Genomic DNA, 23,796 nt, shown 5'->3' with positions numbered 1-23,796 from the left:
ACTTCTCTATCCCCACAAGGTGAAACTGTGTTCATCTAGAACATAGTGGGGATAGAGAAGTGGAAGCAACGAATAGAACTGTGTTGTACTGTTCTGCTGTCCAAATTGAGTGAACAGCTCGCTGTGAGATACTAAAGACTTCGTTATAGTCTTTTGAGTTTTTCAAGCATGCTCATTACCTCCTCACACCCCAGGGATCAACCTCAGAACCAGCTGGATCCAACACCACTTTCTTTTAGAAATAGAGTTTGTTGTGTACCTCTTTCTCCTAAGTGACAGAAACCAGGTCTACTAGTTATATATGATAGCGCATTCTTAGAAAATAATTGCTTCATGCATGCTATCCACAAAGGAACTGTTCAGTATAAATAAGAGCAAAAGATGCTGCAGTTGGAGGAATTTTGTTTTTTATCTTGGATGCTGGAAGGCTGGAGAAGTAGAATTCTTTCTTTAAATACCATCCTATTCCATCATCACAATCTTGGCATTCCTCTTGCTTTGGATTGTACTATGCTATGTTCTGTGGCAAAGTCCCTGCATCCACAGGCGTATTTCCCTTCTTTCTAATAGATCACGAACTTGTCATTGCCTTTCTGGGCATTCATTCACCTAAAAAGAATGAAGGCATTTCTTGTTACTCTGGGCACATTTGCACTTGCTGATTAGCCCAGGAGATACAGAGCTATGAACAAGGAAGATGATAAATAACCCATGATTACTATTTTTCCCTAGAAAACAAAGTCACAGGAAGGCAGTTAGGATGGCATGACTTCCAAATTACATTTTATAATACTATGTTTACATTATCCACCACTGAGGCACCCAAGGAAGATGAATACACTTTTCCCAGGAAGATAGGCCCCACCGTGGGAAACAGGCTTGTGCTCCTCTAGCATCTGTCTATTTTGCAAGATCTGACTTAGAAGAGCCAGCAAGACCACTGATGTTCCTTATCCCACTGAACCTGCTTGGAAGAGGCTTCTGTAGAAACAGGAGCCTAAATCAGCACACACTGGAAGCTCAACAGATACAGCTACCCCTTTTCTTACTGCCCTGGTGAAGTCCCCATTCCAAAATCAGTCAAAGGGAAAACTTCACACTGCAGCAGAATGAAAGCTGACCAATTGCAGCAACAAACACAGAACCAGAGAGTGAACTGGTCATGATGTTAGCCTTAAGATGACCTGCTTGACTGCTGCAGATTGCTCCTTAAGAACTTGAGACTAATGGACCCTGGGACACGCAACAAAATAAAGGTTGTAGGTGCTTTTATCTCTGCTGAGAGTGTACAGTCACTGGTCTGATTGTCTTTATTTTTATTGTGCTAAAAACATGTGAGACAATGGGTCATGCTAGCCATTTTTGTATGTGTACCTCACAGAGGTTATATACAAATTTCTACAGTGTTTTCACATTATAAAATGGAAATCCAAATCCTTCTTCCTTGTTACCTTCTTATCTCCAACTGACGTCAGCAACTATTTGAGTTACTAGTCCTCAAAGAGAGGCCAAAGGGACTGAAAATAGATTTAAGGAAATAATAACAGAAAGCTTCCCAAACATAGAGAAAGAAATATTCAAATGCAGAAAAGTCAAAGGTCAGCCAGTGCTGTGGCTCACACCTGTAATCCTAGCTACCCAGGAAGTTGAAATCTGAGGATCTTGGTTCAAAACCATCCCAGGCACAAAAGGACCTGAGACTCTTATCTCCAATTAACCACCAGAAAAATGGAAGTGGCAACTGTGGCTAAAATGGTAGAGTTCTAGTCTTGAGCTCAGGGACAGCGCCCAGGCCCAGAGTTCAAGCCCCACAACTGACCCCCCCCCAAAAAAAAAAGAAAGAAAGAAAAGTAAAAAAAGAAAAGCCAAAGCGTACCACTCAAATTTAACTTAACAAAGTCTGCCCCAGGACATCTTAAATTAAGCTTTCAAGGTGAAAAGAGAAGACTCAAGGTTAGAAGAGTTAACAAAATTAAAAGTGGGCCAGGGAATTTGGCTTAGTGGTAGAGTACTTGCCTAGCATGAATAATGACCTAGCATGAATGATGATTTCTCAGTACCACATTCATAGAGAAAGCTGGAAGTGGTGCTGTGGCTCAAGTGGTAGGGTTTGAGCCTCAAGAAGAAAAGCCCAAGAACAGGGTTGAGGCCCTGAGCTCAAGTCCAGGACTGGCCAAAAAAAAAAATAGAAAGATAAGAAAAATTACAAGTGTCTCAATTCACCTGACAGTATACCTCGCAGTACAAATTTTACAGTTTTACAAATTTTACATCCTGTGAGATGCTCACAGGATTCAAGGGGAAAAACTTGTTAATTGAGAATGTTATTTCTCAAAATGAAGGAGAGGGCCAGGTACAGTGATCCATACCTAGAACCCCAGCCACTCAGGAAGCGGGGATAGAAGGATTGTGGTTGAAGTCAGTATGCACAATAAATTAGTAAAACCCATTTCAAGAAACAAGCTAGGTGGAATGGTTTGTGTCTGTATTCCATGCTATGCAGGAGGCATAGGTAGAAGATTACAGTCTGAGGCTGGCTTCAGGAAATATGAGATCTTTCCTGAAAAGTAAACTAAAACTAAAGAGGGTGAGATGTGTAGCTGTAATGGCAGAATGCATGTCCAGCATACAAACCCTAATACCACAAAAAGAAAGAATGAGAAAGAAGGAGAGAATGAAGGTGAGATAAAGATAGTATCAAACAAAAGCTTAGAGAATATGCCTTTATCAGAACTATTCTAAAAGAAACACTCAAGGTTTGAGAAGTAATATACCCACTACCTAACAAATGTAACTGTAACCCCTTTATATATTACCCTGACAGTAAAATACAATAAAAAAGAAACACTAAAGGAAGGTCTTCAAAATAAAAAAAATATATTAATGAATAAGAGGAATATATGAGAGGATATAAACTCACTGATAAGATTTACTACACAAGCAGATTCAAGATGTTTTAATATTATAGTCATGGTGCATAAACCATATCTAAGGCATGAAAACTAAAAAACAAAGCCATTAAAATAGCTATTAAATGTTCATGAAATAAGATAGACTACGGAAAACGAAGCAAGGGGATCAAAAGCCAGAAACTGCAAAAGGCATTGTATTAATGAATAATTGGATCAGGAACCTACATGCCTTTCTCTTTGTTCTCACAATTCACTAAGTTGTAGCTTGTAGTGGAAAAATGCACTTCTGACCTGGCCTTGGTAATTATTATGACCTGAAAACCAGGCAAGCATACTTTTGGTTTTGATCAAAGGAGTCCTGTGATTATAGAAATGCTTGTAGAAGACCAAAAACAAAAAAACCAAAACATACCATTTATCTCAAGGAAAGACATCTGTTTTAAAAGGAGCATCTAGCTGGATGCCAGTAATCCTAGCTACTCAGGAGGCTGAGATCTGAGGATGGCGATTCGAAGCCAGCCTGGACAGGAAAATCTTTGAGACCCTTATTTCCGATAAATAACTCAGAAAAAGCTGGAACTGCTCCATGGTGCAGTGATCAAAAGAAGCTCAGGGATAGCATCCAGGCCCAGAGTTCAAGCCCTAGGACTGGAAAGAAAAGAAGAACATCTGGTGAAATCTTTGCTTTGTTTAAAAGATGCTCAAAGCTAAGCGTGGTGGTGAGCACCTGTACCCCAGCTACATGAGATGCTGAGGTAGAAGAGGATGAATGTGAGCATAGCCTGAGTAAACATAGAGAGACTTTGTCTCAAAAAACTCCATCTTCCAAAGAAAAATTCAAACATTACAGTCTGCAGCATGAATCACTCCCCTCAAGCAAGAGCACCACAAAAATCAGTAGTGATGTTAGATGCCTAAAAGCAAATTATCTGAAACATAAAAAGGCAATCCCATTTAAAAATGAATATGTTTAGAGAAAATTCTAACCAGATAAGTCCGAGATCTTCCCAGTCAGAATGGTAAAATGTTGAAAAAATAGAGGAAGACACAAAAATGTATAACAACATTCTGTGTTCATGACTTGGAAGAATCTATATTGCAAAATATCCACATGAAATAAATATATCTATAGATTCAATTAATTCTCTGTCAAAATACCAATGGAATTCTATAATGAATTAGAAAGATATCCTAACATTTATATGGAACCACAAACACTTCAAATACCCAAAGCCATCTTGAATAAAAAGGACAAAGAAAGAGGCAGTACACTAATCAAATCCCCATTTATTGGTATAAAACAGACATACAGACCAAAGAAGCTGACCAGAGTCTACAAGTAACTCATTCTACAGCCAACATACTTAGAACTATCAAACAGGAAGCTTCTAAAAGAATTCCCTTGGGAAAATGGCAGAGTAAAGCAACTAGACTCCTATCGCTCATCAGTTACCAGGTGTGGATGACTCAAGCCTGCAATTCTAGTTACAGGAGGCTGAGATCTGAGAACTGAGGTTTGAAGCCTCAGTCTATGAGACTTGTATCATCAAGTAATCAGCAATATGCTCAAGAGTGGAGCTGTGGTTCAAGTGATGAAGTGCCAGTCTTGGGGGAAAATGGTAAGGGACAGTGCCCAGGGTCTTGAGGTTAAGCCCCATTGTTGGCATATTCACAGGCCAAAGATAAGGAGAGTATTTCAGAGATGAGATCATGAGTACAATTTTGAATGCAGAAATATGGGCTATCTAGATAGTAGTGTCTAGCAGGCACTCCATTCTTGAATGGGGTGGTAGAAAGAAGGAAGAGATAACAAACCATATAGTAGAGTCATGTACACAACAATGACAAGAGGAACCAGATAGGACCATGCACCATACTGAAGAGAGGAAAGAGAGGGGTATTATAAATGGGAAAGAGTTGGAGCTTTTAAAGGAGGAACCAGAGAGCTAAGAGCCAATCAGTTAGTGTCCTGAACAACAGTGTTTACTGATATAGTGTGTCTTAAGGTCCTGATGAACTGAATCTTGGTTATCTTTGAGGTGGCACTTTAACAAAAAAATCCTTACCGAAATTAACCAAAATGCCTTTGTTGTTGTTGGTTGTGCGGCTTGAACTCAAGGTCTGGGAGCTGTCTCTAGGCCTCTTTGTGCTCAAGCCTAGCACTTTACCATTTGAGTCACAGAACCACTTTCTATTTTTAGTGGCTAATTGGAGATAAGAGTCTCATGAGGACTTTTCTATCTACCCTGACTTCAAACCATGATCATCACCTCTCAGCTTCCAGAGTAGCTAGGATTACAGGCGTGAGTCACCGGTCCCCGGTCTCATTCATGTTTTTTTATCCTTAGAATACTTTGGAACAGGAAGCCAGGAAACAAACACAATACGTAATTTTGATAAAGCTATGATTTCAAAAGTTTTTCTTAAATGTTATCCACAGACAGAGTTCTTTTACTCTAGAGATGGTGTGTGTTATTCATTGTACTCTGAGCACCCCTGCCCTTCAAAATCAAGGCAGAACATCTGTATCTGAGTGAGATAAGAGCCCTAGGTATCCAAGGTGACTATCCACACTTGGTGGGTTCCCTACAGGCTCAGCATGTGGGGTGCTGTGTGGGAAAGGTCTGCCGTGAGCCTATAGAGTACCAGGTAAAGGCCATTGCCACAAAGAGTCTGTACAATCACTGCCATTTTCTGAGTACTGTGCGCCTGGCTTTGGGGTAAGCCATTCAGCTAAGTGAAGCTCCAGTTCTCCCCCTGACCAATTCTCCTCCTTTTTACTCCCAGCCTAGCATCCTTTTCATCGAGACAATGGGCAATTTCCCCACAGCTTCCTCCAAACCCTGTCTCTGGTTATCATCTTACTCTTTCTCTTCCTGTCTCTCAAGCTACTAAAAAATCAAGGCAAAACCAAAATTAACTCTCTTGCTTTATTTGCTCTTAGTTACTTTGTCTTTAGTTGTCACTAATTCTGGAGGTCAATAACATATTAATCTCCCACTAGCTTTCCTATAAATATGCCTCCAGTAAATGAGTGAGTTTTGATAAACACTTGAAGAATACTTGTCCAGACAAGTGCTTCTTTTGGGCCTGTGCAAGGGTCTGAAGAGTGACCTTTGCTGTAAAAAGACTGAAAACTCCACCCTGGGACCATGTGAAATGCTATTTCTGGAACAGGTGTCCCATGAAGAGCCATCGGGCTGAGTGCACACACAAAACACTTCCCCTGCAGTCATCTTTCCTTACAACTTAAATCATGCCACTGCTTTATCCCAGAGGCATTCACAAATCTTGCTTTCTAGGGGAGCATTTAAATTGGCACCCCTACCTGCCTGCTTGACTGGCTTGTGAATAAACTCTTTCTCTTTGAAAATCTTATTTGTCTCCATGATCTGCATATTATGCAGTGGGAGAAAGAAGCCTGGTTCAGTAGCCCTGGCTTCTCCTGAAGTGGGTTAAAGTCTTACAGTGGGATTGGCACATGGACTCTGTGCACGGTGCTGTCTGTCTGCGGAGCTCATCCCCACTCTTGAAACTGTGTCCTCCAGGACTCCCCACACCCGTGGCCCTACCTCTTCAGTGTTAGACCCAAGTGTCCAGTTTCTTAGCTACTTCATTTAAGAGTCCTTCAGACACCTGGCACTCACAGCTAAAATTATCCTTTATCCTCCTTCCTAGCCCACTCTTCCATACTCACCATCCAAGTTTTACTTCCATCAGTGAAATGTGGCCACAATTCAACCTCAATAATCTGTCTGCACCCTGCTTCCCTAATGCTGGCGACACTTCTCCTTTAACATTTTGATTAGAGTTTCACATTTGCTAGATAGACAAGTACTGGACCACTTAAGCCATGCTTCTATCCATTTTTGTCTTTAGGTTACTTTTCAGATAGGCTGTCATGTTTTTACATGCTGATTTCAGACCTCTGTCCTACTTCTGCCTCACACTTAGCTGGGACACTACAGACCTGAATCTCATGCCCAGCTTGTTTGTTGAGATGAGGTCTTGCAAACTTCTTGCCTAGGCTGGCACTGAACTATGATCCTTCTAATCTCTACCCCCTGAGTATCTGGAACTATAGTTGTGAGCTACTGCACATGGTTTAAACTTTGAAATTCTTTTTCTTGACAGTGTAAGCTCCTTTCTCTCCCTTGGTGATGCGGGTTGAATTTAGGGTCCTATATATGTTAAGTACACGCTCTACTCCAGACCAAGAAAGCTTACAATTTTTATTTTAGATAGAAGGCTTTTTTTTTTTTTGCCAGTCCTGGGCCTTCAGCTCAGGGCCTGAGCACTGTCCTTGGATTTTCTCAAGGCTAGAGCTCTACCACCTGAGCCTCAGCACCACTTCTGGCTTTTTTCTATGTATGGGGTACCAAGGAATCTAACCTGGGTCTTCATACATTCTAGACATGCACTCTACCACTAGGCCAAACTCCCGGCCCTAGATAGAAGGCTTTTAAAAATATCTTCCCTCTTTCATCATGCCTGCCCCGCCTCCTCAGTTAACCCATGGGGTCATATTTTAAACTTGAATCCACTCTGGTTGGGAACCACTCGCCTTCTCCTCCATTCAGGTGAAAACTTATCACTCAAGCCCTCTCGGGTGGACTATTCTGTAAGTCTGTTCAGTGGGCTTGCTCTCGTGCCTATTTTACATTTTTATTTCTCTTCACTGATACGGTTCCTATTTACTCCCTTTCTCCTACTAGTGAGGAATACACTTGGCAGAGCCTGGAGCATGGAGCAAGGCGCCCAGGTGCCTGGGGCTGGTCTGAAACCACGAGGAGCTCCCATACCACCTCTCTCTTTTAAAGTGACTCGGTGATTTGATCTGGATTCATCCCCTTGTGTTATAGTCATTAAAGAAAATTATATACACTCTCCTTTTGTCAAAATCAGATCTATATATGTGGTCATTGAACCAGATTTCCCCACAAATTACTCCATGGATTTATACCTTTCCTAGTGAATTGAAACTGTATCCTTTATGCTTTAACTTGACTTTCCCCTGGAACGGATACCTCAGAGAAACAGGGCATTTAAAGTTTATTCTTTTTAGACATTTTCAAGGAGTGGCTGTATGCATGCATGCTTGTGTGCATGTGTGCGACAATGTGTGAAGATACATCAACATACATTTTTTTGATAGGAAAATGTTTAGTAGACCGATTAAATATTTCACTTTAGTGAATTATATTGTCTTCCATGTTAAATTTAAATCAATCCCATGTAACAATTAGCACGATCATTAACAACGGAAAGTATCTTGCAGAAAACAGGGATAGCTTAAAATTGATAGGAACCACGTGCTTGGGACGCATACCTGTAATTCTAGCTATTCAGGAGTTGGGATCTGAGGATTACAGTTTGAAGTCAACCTGGCCAGGTACTGAATTCAAGCCCCTGGACTAGCACAAAAAATGAGAGAGAGAGAGAGAGAGAGAGAGAGAGAGAGAGAGAGAGAGAGAGAGAGAGAGAGAGAGAGAGAGAGAGAGAGAGAGGGAGAGAGATTGACAAAGAGATGCTCAGCCACAGTCCTGATGGGGGAATGGGATAGGAGCAAACCAGTCGGAGGAATGAATCCATTTGATCCATACTTCAGTGGCTGACCATAAAGTCTGAGCACAAAGCACAAGTTTTAATTTTTGTTAAAAAGCCAACCTGACATTTTCAAGTCCCTGGGTACCACAATATTGGGAGTATGGGAAGAATCTGAAGGGTGAAAGATTGCTTGAACCATAGTTTTAAAGCTATTGCCTACATCCTGCTTATTAATGCATCAGGGTACTTTTTCTTTTCTTCAGCTTGTAGTGAGATATAACAAACATCTAACGTATTTATGTTAGACTAGTGGGGAATTGTCTGGATATACTGTGCTGTATTTTTTAAAAGTCATCACAGGTGGAATCATTTATGGAAAAAACAAACCAACCTGTTTTCTCCTTAAATTTGGTACATCACTGAGTATGGAGGAAGGAAGATAAGATCATCATGTCCTGAGTAGAGACCTGACACCAAGCAGGCTGGGAAATAACCCATGATGCTATGGGGGATTTCAGAGTGCTTAGGGCTGGGATATCTGCGGAGCATGGCTCTTTCTATCTGGAACAAAATGGGTGGTTTAGGCTGGTGGTTGGGTTGAGAGGCACTAAATTGAGATATCTGCATGGAAGTCCAGAGAATACTTTTTCAAGAGTGTGGGACAGAATTCAAATGTCTTTGCTTTCTTCTACGTGCCCCCATCCCCCGACCCTGCCTCCTTTCCTGTAAGGGCTATTCTGGGTTGTTCCTCTCAGACTATCCTACACCTCAAGTGTGCATGAACCCACAAATCCTAACTTTATTGCTTATGAGGTCTTAGGTAGAAAAATTTCCCCAAACTCTAGAAGTAATTAGGCAAGCTACTACAAAAGAGAAAGCATTAAACAGCAGTTAAAAACATATGCAAAACCAAGGCTCATTAGAGAAAGATAATATTCATGCAGAGTTTACAAACCGTGTCTTTAGGGTGGCCCAATAAGTAGAAATATGGGGACCCATGCTTGTCACTTTTCATGCACATGGAGAGACTGGAAGGTACCATTCCTAAAGGAAGGGGAGGAACAGCCTAGGACAATCATTAGAATTAACAGAACCAGTGACACAGATATATTATTACTGTTAGAGTCAAGATTGCTTAGTATGTTTAGAGCAGTTGAATCAAAATTGTCTAGGTAGTAAGAATAAAGACTTTAAGCAAGACTAATCCTATCAAGCATGCAGCCAGTGGAATTAGTGAAAGACTGAGACATCTATGTATATTTCAAAAGTAGTGTTTTCTCTACATATTGAGGGCATCCTGAGGTGCTTTTAGGGAGGCACAGTTATTAAATAATTTGAAATGGTAACATTGGAATTCTTGTAAAAGTTTCTTATCTTGGGATCTTTTAGTTATATCAACTGTCATTTGAGAAACAGTCACAGTAATTAGTTTTATATTAAACATTGTAAAATGGAAAAGAAAAACCAGAACATGATATCCCATGTTTACATTTATATTTTCTTTAATAATCTCATAAATCCTTATAGTTCTCCTCACGCATAATACTTGGCTTATTTATATTCAAAGTTCACAGTTGACTTGCTGGATGTAATTACCTTCCTGGAAAAAATAAAGCAGAAGAAAAGAATTTATAGCAACGTCTTTCCTGTTCTTCTCTGTTACTCACCTGCCATGGACTGGGCTTTGAAAACAAGCGCTGAGGAGCAGCCAACCCCACCGACCACCTCGTGGTCTATGGTTCTCTAAGCTGATGGGCTAAACTTTGCTTAGTTCTTTACTTGGGGTAGCCAGGCCAATCATCTTCTAGAGACAAGGTCCTGGGGAGAGGCAACAATTGGCACTGCTATATGTGCCACGGTACTTCCTCACTTATCTGGTGTGAGGGGAAGGTGGTGCCTTCATGGCTGGGTTAATGGTGTTAGAGGAACTCAGTTCATGAAGTTCTGATGTGTTGAGTGGGTTCCCTTTTGACCAGTGTGCACTGATGAAGGCCCCTCTAACCATACTCAGTGTGTTCCCCACGTGGGGCTGTGTACATGGCTCCAGCACACAGAGTGGACTGGGACTCCACACTGATTTCAGAATATGCCACAGGGAGTGGTTTTCCTCCATGTTGTGTGTCTGAGGGGAGGAGGGACAAAGTGGGAGACCCATCAGCTCAGTCTAAGTGGAAAGTAGAACCTCTGTGTGGGAAGAAAATGAGTGTTTCACAATGAATGCCACAGAGGGAAATTAAATTCCCAGGATTTATTAATTGATGTTACCACTAGTCCTGCCAAGAAGTAAATAATTTGGGGGCAAAAGTGTTCAAGCTGTCTCAATGTCGTGCAGAGAGAGCAGGCTGTCTTTATGATTTAAACATGATCATTACCAGAACTGAAAGTACATGTGTTGAGAAACTGCAGGCCCAGAAGATGTAATGAAGGGGCCCAGAACACAGAGGAAGGAGTGCATTGAGAAAGCAGGAGTGGATACTACAGAGAAATGGGAAGAGCACAGCTGAATGCCGTGTGAGGCTTATTTAGCGCAAACATCGAGAGCACAGGGGTCCACTTCTAAAGCCAAGCACTCTGGGGAGAGTAACTGTACTTCAGCTTGCATATTCAGAGGACCAGAGAGGACCAGAGCCCTTTCTACAATAATGGAAGGCAGGTGATTCTGTAGGTGAATAGCCGAACCACCTTTTAGTTAGCAGCTGTTTAGTTTGGGCTAAGTGCCTGTCTGTTGTTCTATTTAAATTTTGTTAGGTCTAAACAGTACATTGAAGAATGTGCGATTTCTCAAAAGTTTAAGATTTTGGCATAGTTTTAGAGTAGGGCATTATATGGTTTTATCTTTTAGTTAAAAAGAAGTATCAGGAGGGCTTTATCAGAAGAGGACATAAAACAATACTAACAGTGCACAAGGTTGAGGATGGAGTTTAAGACAGAAATCTGGGTGGTAAAACGACTGGTAGTTTCCAGAGATTAGAATGGAGGGTATTGCATATGCTGGACCCGGGGAGTTTTAGGGCAGTTCACATATTCTAGATGAGTTTATATGTTCAACCCTAGCTACTCAGAAAACAATCAGGCGGACAATAGCTTGAAGCCAGTTCAGGTAGAAGAGACTCAGAGACTTCTTCTTAAATTAGCCAGAAAAATAAAAAGGACTAGAAATGTGTTCAAGTAGTGTAACACTAGCCAAACAAGCTAAACAAGCTTGAGGCTCTGAATTCAAGTCCTGTTATGGACCAAAAAAATGACTCTGTCTGATACTACAGAAGTGTACATGTCATCACACACTTCTTTCAACCCTATAGGACATGTCACATTGAGAATGAGAATGTAAATGGCAGACTTTGGATGATAACGGTGTGTTGATGTAGATCTGCATTTGTAACAAATGCACCACAGTGAGGCTGATATTCCTGTACTTTTTTTCCCTCAGAGTTGCTGTGTACCTAAAACTAAAGGCTTAGGAAAATTTCAGTAAGGAAGTGGGACTTGTGAACTCACTATACTCTCTATTACTATAGTGTAAAAATGGCAGCAGGGTCTGGGAAAACGAGGAGACAGCAGTAGGCACAGGTGCCATTGGCATGCTACTTTGGGGATGGATGGTTTTGGTTGTGGCCCTTGGCTGGACCTACCAAGTATGTGTCTTAAAGCTTTGGAATTTGCTTTGAGAACCTGGCCAGCAGATTTAGTTGAAAATCCCCTCAGGGGGATGAAAACCCTTCCTGTGACATTGTCTCTGTTTCAACACAAGAGGAAAACAGACAGCTTTGCTATGTGGCATCATGTTACTGAGCTACCTGAGGAGTTCAAAGTTCATGTTGAATCAGCACAAGAGTGCTGTTCTTACAGTGCCGGATCTCCACAGGGAGGAAGGAGGAAACTATGCTCAGATCATCAAAAAGGCAGGGGATAGGAAACAGGAGAAAGGGAAGAAAACATTGCCTTCTTTCTATAAACTTCTATGAACTTCAATTATTGTTAAGGAGCAATTTTTAGAGGTGCCTGGCTCCTTCCTTCCAACAGAGCTAGGAGAGATATTCAGGGCAGAGAAGTCTCTGAATTTATAGGGATGACACATAAAAATAGAGTCCTGGGGTCAATGCATTCCTCAGAATATTTACAGGACATGTGGAATGTGAAAGGGAGCTCAGGTACCGGAGCACTGAAAGGTTGAATCATTGCTTTAAAACAGCTGTGTGTGTGTGTGTGTGTGTGTGTGTGTGTGTGTGTGTGTGTGTGTGTGTGTGACAGAGACAGAGAGAGACAGACAGAGAGAGACAGAGGAAGGAGAAAGAGAGAAGGGAGAGAGCAGTAGAGAAGGGAGAGAGCAAAAGAAAGACAGACAGAGAGAAAGAGAGAGAGAGAGAGAGAGACAGAGACAGAGACAGAGACAGAGACAGAAATGCTTTTGTGGTCTAATAAAGAAGTACTCTTTTTTCCTTCTCTTCAACATTTAGGAGTTTTCTGGTCTCCATGTTTAACCTGTCTCTTGATCCTTGGTCTCAACTTTCTATCTCCCACTTTCCTGACATGTACCAAACATTCTCCAGGTCCATCTGTCTTCTTATACTGTTTACCACTATACCAGATGTCTTTTCTCCTAGACTTACTTCAAGTAATCCTTTATGGGGGAGCTCATTCTGTGCAAGAAGAGGGAAGTTCCTGTTAGATCCTGAAACACTCAGAATGGGTTACTGGAGTAGTCATCTAAGATTCCCCAAGACTCCTATGGCAGCTCTTTTTAATGAAGCTTAGGAAAGATACCCCTTGGTTCACTGATCTTTTTCTAAAACATATTTGGGATTGAGGGAGGTTGTACTTAAAGCTAAGTGTGTCTCTTTGGTAGATATTTTGGTCACTGTAAGGTCTAATGTATTTCACTGGAGTCTTTACTACCTGGCATGTAAGGAGTTGCAAGTTGGTGGTGTGTCTATATATCCTTAAGGAGGAAAAACACGCAAGCTGGAAATCAGGTAAGACCAACAGTGGAAATACTCTAGTATAGTCCATGATTTTCTTAGCTTTGGCTGAGGACCAGGAAAAAAGAATTTGAGAAGCCTCTGTAACACCAGAACACACTATGGCTTATCCAACCACACAGCTGGATTATTTTCTGGGTGGTCTATAAGCTACAGACAGCTGTCTTGAGCCTCCTGCCATGAAGCCTTTCTCTCTTTTTTTTTTTTTTTTTTTTTTTTTTACCAGTTCTGGGACATGAACTGAGGGCTTGGCAAGGCTAGTGCTCAAGGCTAGTGCTCTGCAACTTGAGGCATAGTGCCACTTCCAGCTTTTTCTGTATATGTGGTACTGAGGAATCGAACCCAGGGCTTCATGCATGCTAGGCGAGCATGCTACCACTAGGCTACGCTCCGGGGACCCATGAAGACTTTATTGCCTGTGTTCTACAGCCCAGGTTGTGCCAGGAAGCCTGGCCCCTTCCCTGGAGTGCTGTTTCTCTTACTCAGCAGAAGGCATTCTTGAGTGATTTGTGGAAGTTCTCAGGGGAGAGGAAGATAATGCCTCACCGTGAATGTCAGAGAGGAAATTAAATTTCAGAATTTATTATTGAGTCAAGCTACCTTTTGCCCTATTGAAAAGGCAGGTACATTCATGCAAAGGCTCTGGGGTCACCTAGAGCTCCTTGCAAATGGTCTCTAAGGAGTGGCAATGGGAGGTGGTGGCTCTCCCCTCCCTTGCCTTTCCTTGGGGGACACAGCCCTAGTAAGTCGGTGACAGTGCTGTGGTGTCCCAGATCTGGTTGGGAAATACAGGAGGAAATAGCCACAAGGAGCAAGTGTGCTGGGTGAACAAATGCAGTAGTCACCAAAGCAATAATCGCCAACTCAGACTTCATAATTCAGATGAATTTTAAGTGGAGATTCAGATCCTTTCTTTAGAAAAAATATCAATCATTGGCTGACTATCACAAAAGATATGCTTATGACCTGAAGATGTCAAGGACTCACTAAGTACTTATTAAATTCTATGAAAATTAATGAACTCATTTCGATCTTTCATGAGAGTGGAACCTTTTCACTAGTCAGCTCTCTGCTAGAAGCAATGGTCACACATGTCCTGGTGATTTAGACTGTCACCTCACACAGAGTCAGGATTGATTGCACTTCCATGGTTTGCAAAGTACATGGTAGGCGCCTAGCAAACTTTGGCCTAGTTGAGGAAACATTGATTACACAGATTAGACATTTTCAATGTCCATTAGACATGAACCCCAAAATCTGTCCCATATATAATATGTGGTAAGTGTATCACTTGGAGTTTATCTTTGAATGATCAGAGAGAATAAAGGAGTTATTGATCAAATAGTTCCCAGTAAAAGTGAAAGCATATGCTTCTAATGTTTACTTGCCAGTGTACTACAAAGAACATAAAACTAAGCTCAGCTTATGGCCATCTAAATAAAGACCAGTCCTGCTTAAACTGGTGTTCTGATAGGATTGTTTCTAAGTCATTTTCCTTTGCTAATTAAAGGGACACTTAACTCAACAACTAGTTGGCCTTCTCATTTCTTCAGCTATAGTCACTCAGACAGATATTTTCTCTACTTAGAACACTTTTGATCATCCTTATAAAATACAAGCAATTTTATTTACCAAGGGACTGTAATCAAGTCAAAAGCTATTAACAGCACATTTTGCTTTGACAATGGAAATGTGTTGGAAGTGTAATTTACAGATTGGTTATTTCTTTCACTTTGTGTAGCCTGTTGGTGTTACTGGGGCATTTGTATTGTAAGAATTCTGCTTCATTCTCTTTAACCCTGCTGGCCTTCCAAAAACTACCGAGACTCCCGCAGACCACTGGAGTCCAGTGTTCTTTTCATAAACACCTGCCCTATTGCTTTTTAAGAGAATAAGCAGACCAGAGCACCAACCAAGACTGAAAAGCATATTTGCTTTTCTTTGAACCACTTTGAATAGCAAATGTTACCAAGGGGAATGCTCTATCTCACTCTGAACTGTGTGTGCTTAGAATTTTCTCATCCAATGCCACTTCTGTTTACTTCAGCTATGGCTGTGTGGCTTGGTTTTCAAATCAAGTGTATGGGACAAGTGGCATGCTTCGAATGCCAGTGAAGTACACCTATATTTCAAGGCAGGATGCGCATTTCTAGAATCTATTCCCGGGCAGTTTTATAACCATGGTGAATACATCTTTTCCTCTTAGACTTTTTTGGATTAATTCGAACAGCAGCAACAAATGCTAAGGAGGAGGTGATACTTTTGAAGCATTCCCTTTTGGATCTTTTTTTCAGAGGGTGGGGAGAAGCTTCTGTATCCCTGTCAGTTGTTGAGATATATATCAGGGGAGAAAAACACATTCTTCTCCTGAGAATAGAGTTGAAGTACACATGTCCTGAGCTTCTCCTTCAAGGACTTTTCTATAAAGGCAACTTCTTGAAAACTCTTATCCTTCTCCAACTCCGCATGCAACAGCTTGACAGCCTCTGTATGCAGCACACACTTGTGGTGGAGGCAGTTGGTAGAGGTGTCACCTGCCTATTGGTCTTATGATGATGATGGACGGCTTATTTTGCTGGGTGCCTATTCCTTTTCTCAGCTTACTGGGAGACGCACTGATTTTGGTGAGTCAATGACCTGACAGATTGCCCTTGGTATTTTTTTTCCCTCGAAATGTACCTGTGCTTATCTCTCTGTCACAGATCACCTTAAGCACTCAGAGTTCTAGTTTTGCATTTCTCTTGCTGGAGATCAGCTTATCCTTGACAAGTCCCCAGGTCCAGATAAGAGGGTTGCTTCAAAGCTGCTCTGAATCCGCAGTTCTGTAGGCATCAGAGCGGGTGCTGGTGAATATCACGTAAAACCTGGCATTCACACTCCTGTAGTTTCCTCATCCTCAAAGCCCAGTTTTCTTCAGGCTGGTTTCTGCCTGAAACAGGTTTAAATATGTCTCCTCTGGACTCTGATAACCTCCTATGAACAGTTTTTTAAAGATAGATTTTTATGCCAACTTTAGGTTCTTAACAGGCAAACAAAGGGAGCCCATGGCCTTAAATTAATACTGGACAGAAAAATCAGGGTTTTTTTTTTCTTTTTTCCTGGCTAAGGTACCTCTGGACAAAGTAGATTATATTCTTGGTTCTATCTGCTACAAACACAGGCATCTTTCTTTTGTTGTTATTGTTGTTTTTTTAATCATATGTGTTATCCTCCCCTCTGCGGAATTGTACTAAAATGCACAATCTTGGACAAAAGCCTCTGCTTTGTGATGAGGTGGGAATGATGCTGGAGGAGGTGTGTTTTGCAGCTGTGGGCATTCCTTGCATGGTGGGTGTTAGGTTCAAGAAAGACAAGAGCATAAATGAAGAGATGGCCCAACACCTGCACAAGTTTATCAGGCAGGGTAGGGGGTGGGTGGGAGATAAACCTGCAAAAGAGAGCCTCCAACCAAAGCTAGAGACTCACTTCTTGCTTTTCTTCTAAGGTATTTATAGTGGGTCTGTAGGATTGCTGGAGTTGTCAGTCAGTGGTCGTTGGTAGGAAAGTAACTAATGGTGGGACCAATGGTGAGAAGAAAAGAGCCACAATTGGAGGTAGAAAGCAAGCTGGCTAGTACATGTTGTCAAGACCCTAAGGGACAATAAGTGTTTGGTCTGATGCCATCCATATGGGTCTACCTGATCACACTGAGAGGGTAAGGTGGGAACATGAATAAGTAAAGGCATTGGTCTGGGGCCTCGAGATAAGGACCACTGGGATCTAACAGTGGGACTGTCTGCATAGCTATAAAGGTGGACACACTGCAGAAGGACTGAGACTGCTCTTCTTGGAAAAGGACTACTTACAAGGTTAGCCCTGGGCTGGTGTCTGGGAACGCAGCTGATTAACTCTTCAACACACTACTGCAAACCTTTCCCTAAACAATAACAGTGTCAGGTATTTAAACTGTTTGTATAAAGGTCTTGGTTTGTGTGGAACATCTGCTTTCTTTCTGGGAGTCTGGGAGTTTGGAATGTGCCAGGCAGAGGGAGCCTGAAAGACCAGTCACAGTGAAAACCAGGTACGCTGAGTGTGTAATGAATTCCCTGGGACCAAGGCTGTATTTTTGTGGCCGGGAGCAAAGCAGACTCTGGGTGACTCTTCATAGGAGGGACATTGAACATAAGGAAACTCTGCTGCCTGAATCTTTTCTCTGTATGATTTCACAGTATGTTTGTACTATATTGCTGTAATAAATCTTAGCTGTGAGTACAGCTGCTTTCTGCCCTCTAGAAACTGTCTAAGCAGGCTTTGAATGGAGGAGTAGTCTAAGGCACATGCAGCCTATTCCCATTAGTTGCTGTGAAGTTCTGAAATATCATTTGATTGGATTATCTTCAGAGATGTAGAACTTTCCTCAATCTCAGTTTCTCATAATTCACCATGCACCTTTTGGCTGAAAAACTAATGTCTGGCTAGTTTGTGACTATTATTTTATGTTTCTCAAGGGAATTGCCTTACTCTGTCAAAGTTTTTCTTTCATTGCATTATTTCAAAACTTGTGCCAGTCAAAAGTTATGACAACTTAATATCAAAAGAAGTGAGCAGCTCTACTGTTTCCATCAGGCCTGAATGAATGTTGCATTTTAGAAAAGAATCTGTGTAACTGGCAATTGGCCCCTCAACACTAGATCCAGATAATAAGAAAAACTCCATGTTGGTTAATTTCAGAATTTAACTGATCTAGATATTTTTAGGAGTTAAGGGAAAATGTTGACAAGACCCTGAATTTTCTTTTTGCTTTGAAACATTTTTTTTTTTTTTTTGCCAGTCCTGGGCTTGAGCTCAGGGCCTGAGCACTGTCCTTGGACTTTCTCAAGGCTAGAGCTCTACCACTTGAGCCTCAGCACCACTTCCGGCTTTTTTCTATATATGTGGTACCGAGGAATCGAACCCGGGTCTTCATGCATGCTAGGCAAGCACTTTAACCACTAGGCCAAACTCCCGGCCCCTGAAACATTTTTTTCTTTAAATCCATATGAATCATATCTATGCATTATAGTTCACAGATGGTGCAATGGTATGTTTAAGTAATATTGTTTTAGCTGCTCACTATAGGAAAGTAGCTGCTATTGTGGACATTGAAAGTGTGGACCAAAGCTCAATTGTACAAAAGAATGAAAAACTAAGGACAAGAATACTAGTCAAGTAACTGTGTTAGAACAAGAAGTGTAGGCAGGGGTGTCAATGTTCAAGAAGTAATTTACTCACTGTCTGATGAACATAACTGTAAATCCTCTACACATCACCCTGACAATAAAATAAAGCCAAAAAATGGACAAAAAGTATAGAAATGCCATGACAATTCCTTGGCATAGTTATCAGTCATTTCTTCTCATGGAGTAAACATGCCTTTAAAACAAGGCATTCTTACAGAAGTGATTGGTTCCATGGGTTACTTTTGTTAATTATTGAACCAGTTAATGCTTTAGGGCCCTGAAAGTTATTCTAGTCCAATACCTTTTCATAGGGATTAATACCACTATCATTTGGCAGGCCTGTGCTTATACTGCTAATATTAATATTTTAAAATATGTCATTACATTTAAGCATTAAAGGTGGGAATGTGGGATGAAGTATTTTGGGGGGCATGGAGCCATTCTTACAGAAACTTTTGAAAGCTTTCGGACTCAGACTCAACATGAGGCCTCATTAAACCTCTATGTAGGGGAGAGGGATGCACAAACTCAGGAAACAATGCATTTCAGGTCTCTGCATGAAAATATTTCCACTGAACAGAGATCATTGGTCTGCTTTGCTGAGTAAGGAGGCATAGGAAGATGCTACTCAGTTTGATATGATGCTAATCAGTTGCCAGAAATAGCTTGAGAGGGAAAAGGACTCTTGTAAGTTCATTTGGGTAGGGGATGGAGGAGCAAAAGAGAGTCTTTCTAGGTGGAGACTAGAGCTCTTTATTCAGGTCCACCAAATAGTGGATACACACTGTTCTCCTGTGTCTTCCAGCCTCTATGTCTCACAACATTTTTAACAGTTCAACTCAGGTCATGCTACTTTCCATGTAATGACCAGTCAGTTGAATGATTATGTTGTTGAGGTGTGTGTAAGGGGTTTCTGGAGTATAAACATTTCTGAAGGCAAATTTATACATTTGCTTGTCTTCTGACCCCATTTGCCAATCCTATGAGACAGTCAGATGTGTGAGCAATTTTAGCAACCAATTGACAAATTACTGTAGACTCAAATGAACAGGAGACTATCCATCAAGTTGCAAGTGGTCTAATCTATAAGTCGTGCCGGATCTCCCTGCACACTCGAGATGCCCTGGAAAGTCATACATTTGATATTTTACACATTAACTAATGGTAGGAGCTAAAGAAAAAGCTCATAACCAAATATATCTTGGGCTTAAATATACACCTGTATACACACGTGCCCATATATATATATATATATATCTGTATATCTTGTTTACATAGAAATAGAGAACTGACTGATATAATATATTGTATAATACATATATATGTATCGTAGGCATTTATGGTACACAAGAAAAGCAGGAAAACGTAAATAAAATGTGCAACGTACCATACTCCGGGACCTGTCCTGTGCCCCGTTTCAGCAACAGCCTCACTCGTCTTCCTCCAGATTTGATGAGTTCTATTGCTCTGGCATGTGTCATGTCCCTTGTGCTTTCCCCATTGATTTCAATGATTTGATCTCCTACCTGTTAATTGAAGAAAAAAACTAAGTCAGTCCGAAATGATTTCTCAGGTTGCATTTCCAACAGATTAAACATAAGCACTCCTAGAAAACCCATTTCCTCAGAGCAATGGAGCAGTTTGGCTGCAGTCTGCTGCTTCTTAGAAGATGCTAATCCATACCTGCATCCTGAATCTCACCAACAAATGGTATTGACTTTTACTAGACCATTGAGGTTGTGTTGATATGTCATTCATACTTAGCCAGTATGCCAAAGGCTATAGTTAATACTTAACATTAAAAAATAAGAAATATGACTGATACCAATATTCAAAATAACTGGGCACTTTTGCTTGAAATCAAAAAGTAAATATTTTAAGGTCTTCTTGTTGAATTTATTGCCAGCTTTTGGCTTAGTGTAATATATAATTCTGCATGTTGGAAGCAGTGATTGGTTTTGTGCTTCTCTGAGGATTTTTGTCATGCATCATTTAAATTTCCCTGGGTGCTATTACAATATTGCCTTCATTGTAAGTTGGTTGATATTCAGGTTTGATGATGAGTTTTCTATCAAAATCCTTTGAATTAAAAATGAGATTCCCTATTCTTCACACATGACTAGTGCCCTTGTTAAATCTTTGCCATGCCCATATCTGGTTGCCAGAAACTCTTTGGTTAAATGCCATTCCCTCCAGAATCATCAAAAAGGCCCATGTTGTATACGTAATTCCCATTTAACCTTTATGAATAGATAGCTGGAGTAAGAGAAGTTCACAATAAACACATCATGGAACTTGTCATTATTGTCAGGAAATTTCAAATTAATAGGTTTCCTTTTTGTGCAAGCTATTTAAGACCAATTAGCCAGAAAAAGCACAATGAGTTGTTTTGCAAAAATGTTGTTCTACTTATGTCCCTTGGACCTTGGTCTAAAGTCCAGACTGCAGAGAACCATACAACCAAGTAGATGGTACAGATTGGGTACGAACAGTACCAAAAGGTTATCATGAAAGCAATAGAGAACTGAAATAAGATTCTCAAAGTGAAGGAAAAATACATTTGTTATAGCCAGCAAATGACATCACTACTTAAGGAGGACTCTTCAGGGTTCTCCCTTTCCAATGCACTGAGGGTGAAGGCCTTTGGAAGTACAGGTTTTGAGCAGAAGAACAGGATGGGTTCATTGGCACTAATTCCATAGCTGCGGGAGAACTGGAAAGATGGAACTAAATTTGTGTCTGGGCCAACATCTTCCTTCAGGATTCCTTAATTGTTCCCTTTCCTCTAAGACATTAAGGTATGACCCTGGAGTTGAGATGCTTGCTACGAAGCCAGGGGTAGAATGGGACAAATTATCCTTATCCACAACTTAATTCTCATGGCATGGCAAGTGTGAATTACAGAAGTGAAAGAAAGTTTCAGTGAAATCCCATGGAGTCTTTATTCCTGGTTCAATGTTCTTCTGAGCTTCTGATTCAAACCTCCAAATGATCAGTGCACATCTTCAACTGCATGTCCAATAGGCAAGCTCAACTCCACAGCAGTCATCAGGGCATGTACTTTTCTCCTGAAGCAGTTTCTCCACTCATCTCTAATCCTGGTTAATGGTGCCACCACGCACCCAAGCCAGGCCAGGGAGTCACACTGGACTCATTCTGTTGCAGCTTGTCCCTATCCTTACATATTCTCCACTGCTTACTAGCTCCACTGAGGACTTCATGTGATAATTCCAATATTCTCTAGTCACTTTCCCTACTCATTAGCACTAAGGTCATTTTTCTAAGGGACATCTATCTCCTCCAGTGAGTCATTCAGACCCTTCAAATGCCATTTTTCTTTTTGCCTCCTCCTCCAAAAGGCCTGGTGATCTCCTGACCTTTTCAGGCCCCTCTCATCCCTTCTTCTGAGTCCTTTCTTCCTTTCTTCCTCAGTCCCTTCCTCTTCCCCTGCAGATGTGTCTTGTGTTGGTTATTAGTCACTGACTCTACTGTGATCACCATCATTCCTTACTGCAGGGTTATGACTCCATGTCTTCCCTCCTAGAATTTGAGTGTATTCTTCCACTACTACTTTCTATTGGCATATATTAAAAGTACAATGGAGTTTCATTGCACTGTTCCCATAGATGTAAAAAGTGTTTTTTTCCCCTAAGACCTTTTATGTGCCACAGGATCTACTAAAGCTATAGAAAAAAACCAGTATGATTTCTATTTACAATTAATTCTCAGTCTAGCTGGAAAAGGGGGTAGAGATAATTAATATTCAAGGCATCTTGTCCAGGACAGGTATATTCATAAAGTACTAAGGGGATGGAAAGGAGAGGCTTCAGATCTGGAATTGGTGGGGTGAAGAATAACTGTTTGGAGATGGAAGCATCACAACTGAGTTTGAAGCGTGACTACAAGCTCTCCCATTGAAGGTGAGTTAGAGCCTCTTAGAATTGCATCCAATATACAAAATTCCTTACCACTGAGAGTATGCTGTCTCTGGGGGAGCTATTAGCACTTTATTCACTTTAATAAGCTACCGGAAGCTTGGATTTAATTTGGAAGGTAATGGCAAGACACCGAAAACAAGGACAATTTTGACTATGGAAGCAGAGGAGTGCTTAGATGGCTCTCAGGACAACTGGACTGGTAGTGGAATGAAGGGAAAGATAGAGAGAGTGAAACAGGGAGCAGAGAGGGGTTGTCACATTGTCTATGCACATGAGAAATGAGGCGGTGTGGAGAAGTGTGTGAGGGCATTGTTGAGTAACTGATGTGTAGTATTACTGTCTGTATGTGTGAACACATGTAGTGTTTTCACATGATCCATTGTGAATACCAGAGAAGGGGTTGTAAGCACTCATGACTCCAACCAAACCTTGCCATCCCCATTGCCTGAAGAATGTATCCTGAGACAGATGTGTCAATACTCTTGCACTGAGTCTCCATGTGCAAGGAGAAAGAGGGTGAGTACTAACTTCTTTTGCTTTCTGGTTTTGTACTTGGGTCTACCAAGACTTAAGAGAATGTTATGTTTTCATTCTGTAGTATATTCATCTACTTCTCTAAGAACTTATGAGAGTAAAAGAGGAAAAGACTAGAGGAAAGAGAGAAAATGGTGTAAGAGCAGGAGCGGCAGAAGAGGTCAAGAAGTGTACAAATGGGGCTGGGAGTTTGGCCTAGCGGTAGAGTGCTTACCTAGCATGCACAAAGACCCAGGTTCGATTCTTCAGTCCCACATACATAGAAAAAAAGCCAGAAGTGGTGCTGTGGCTCAAGTGGTAGAGCTCTGACTTTGAGAAAGTCAAAGGACAGTGCTCAGGCCCTGAGCTGAAGCCCAAGACTGGCCAAAAAAAAAAAAAAAAGAAGAAGTGTACAAAGGCAGAGCTGAATGTGTTGTAGATGGGATCTGAGAAGAATCAGGACACTATTTTCATGGTACTCCCAGGAACCCAAGCTGACTTTTTCCCTTGGCAGATTTCTATAATTTCAGTTTTCCATGTAGGGTCTCCTCAGGGAGAGAAGAGTGTCCTTATCCCCTCATCAAAGAATCTCCAATCTCTTGCCAACTGCTCCACGTTGTAGGGAAGCAGTGCAAGAAAGCCTACTGGTTTCTGGTCTTATTGGGAGCAAATAAATTTGGGAGTCATCCAAGGTATTCCTAAATTCAAA

At 41.2% G+C, this 23,796-nt stretch overlaps 1 protein-coding gene and 1 long non-coding RNA gene across 6 annotated transcripts in view; one reads left to right on the top strand and one right to left on the bottom strand.

Annotated features, from left to right (window-relative positions):
* Magi2 (membrane associated guanylate kinase, WW and PDZ domain containing 2) overlaps positions 1–23,796 on the bottom strand; it is a 1,234,376-nt gene that overhangs the window by 33,775 nt on the left and 1,176,805 nt on the right. Inside the window, exon 21 of the mRNA XM_090332908.1 lies at positions 20,024–20,162. Within this exon, the coding sequence (XP_090189034.1) occupies positions 20,024–20,162 (139 nt within the window). The remainder of the gene's footprint in view (positions 1–20,023; positions 20,163–23,796) is intronic.
* The window catches only part of LOC150063225 (uncharacterized), a 71,342-nt gene continuing 70,516 nt past the window's right edge, over positions 22,971–23,796 (top strand). For all 5 annotated transcript variants that reach the window (XR_016535507.1, XR_016535503.1, XR_016535505.1 and 2 more), the window contains exon 1: positions 22,971–23,090. This is a non-coding gene — a long non-coding RNA (uncharacterized LOC150063225). The remainder of the gene's footprint in view (positions 23,091–23,796) is intronic.

The sequence above is a fragment of the Megascapheus bottae genome, chromosome 5 (genome assembly GCF_031878675.1).
Source record: "Megascapheus bottae isolate mThoBot1 chromosome 5, mThoBot2.hap1, whole genome shotgun sequence".
Lineage (NCBI taxonomy): Eukaryota > Metazoa > Chordata > Mammalia > Rodentia > Geomyidae > Megascapheus > Megascapheus bottae.
This window is presented reverse-complemented; position numbering and strand designations above follow the sequence as displayed.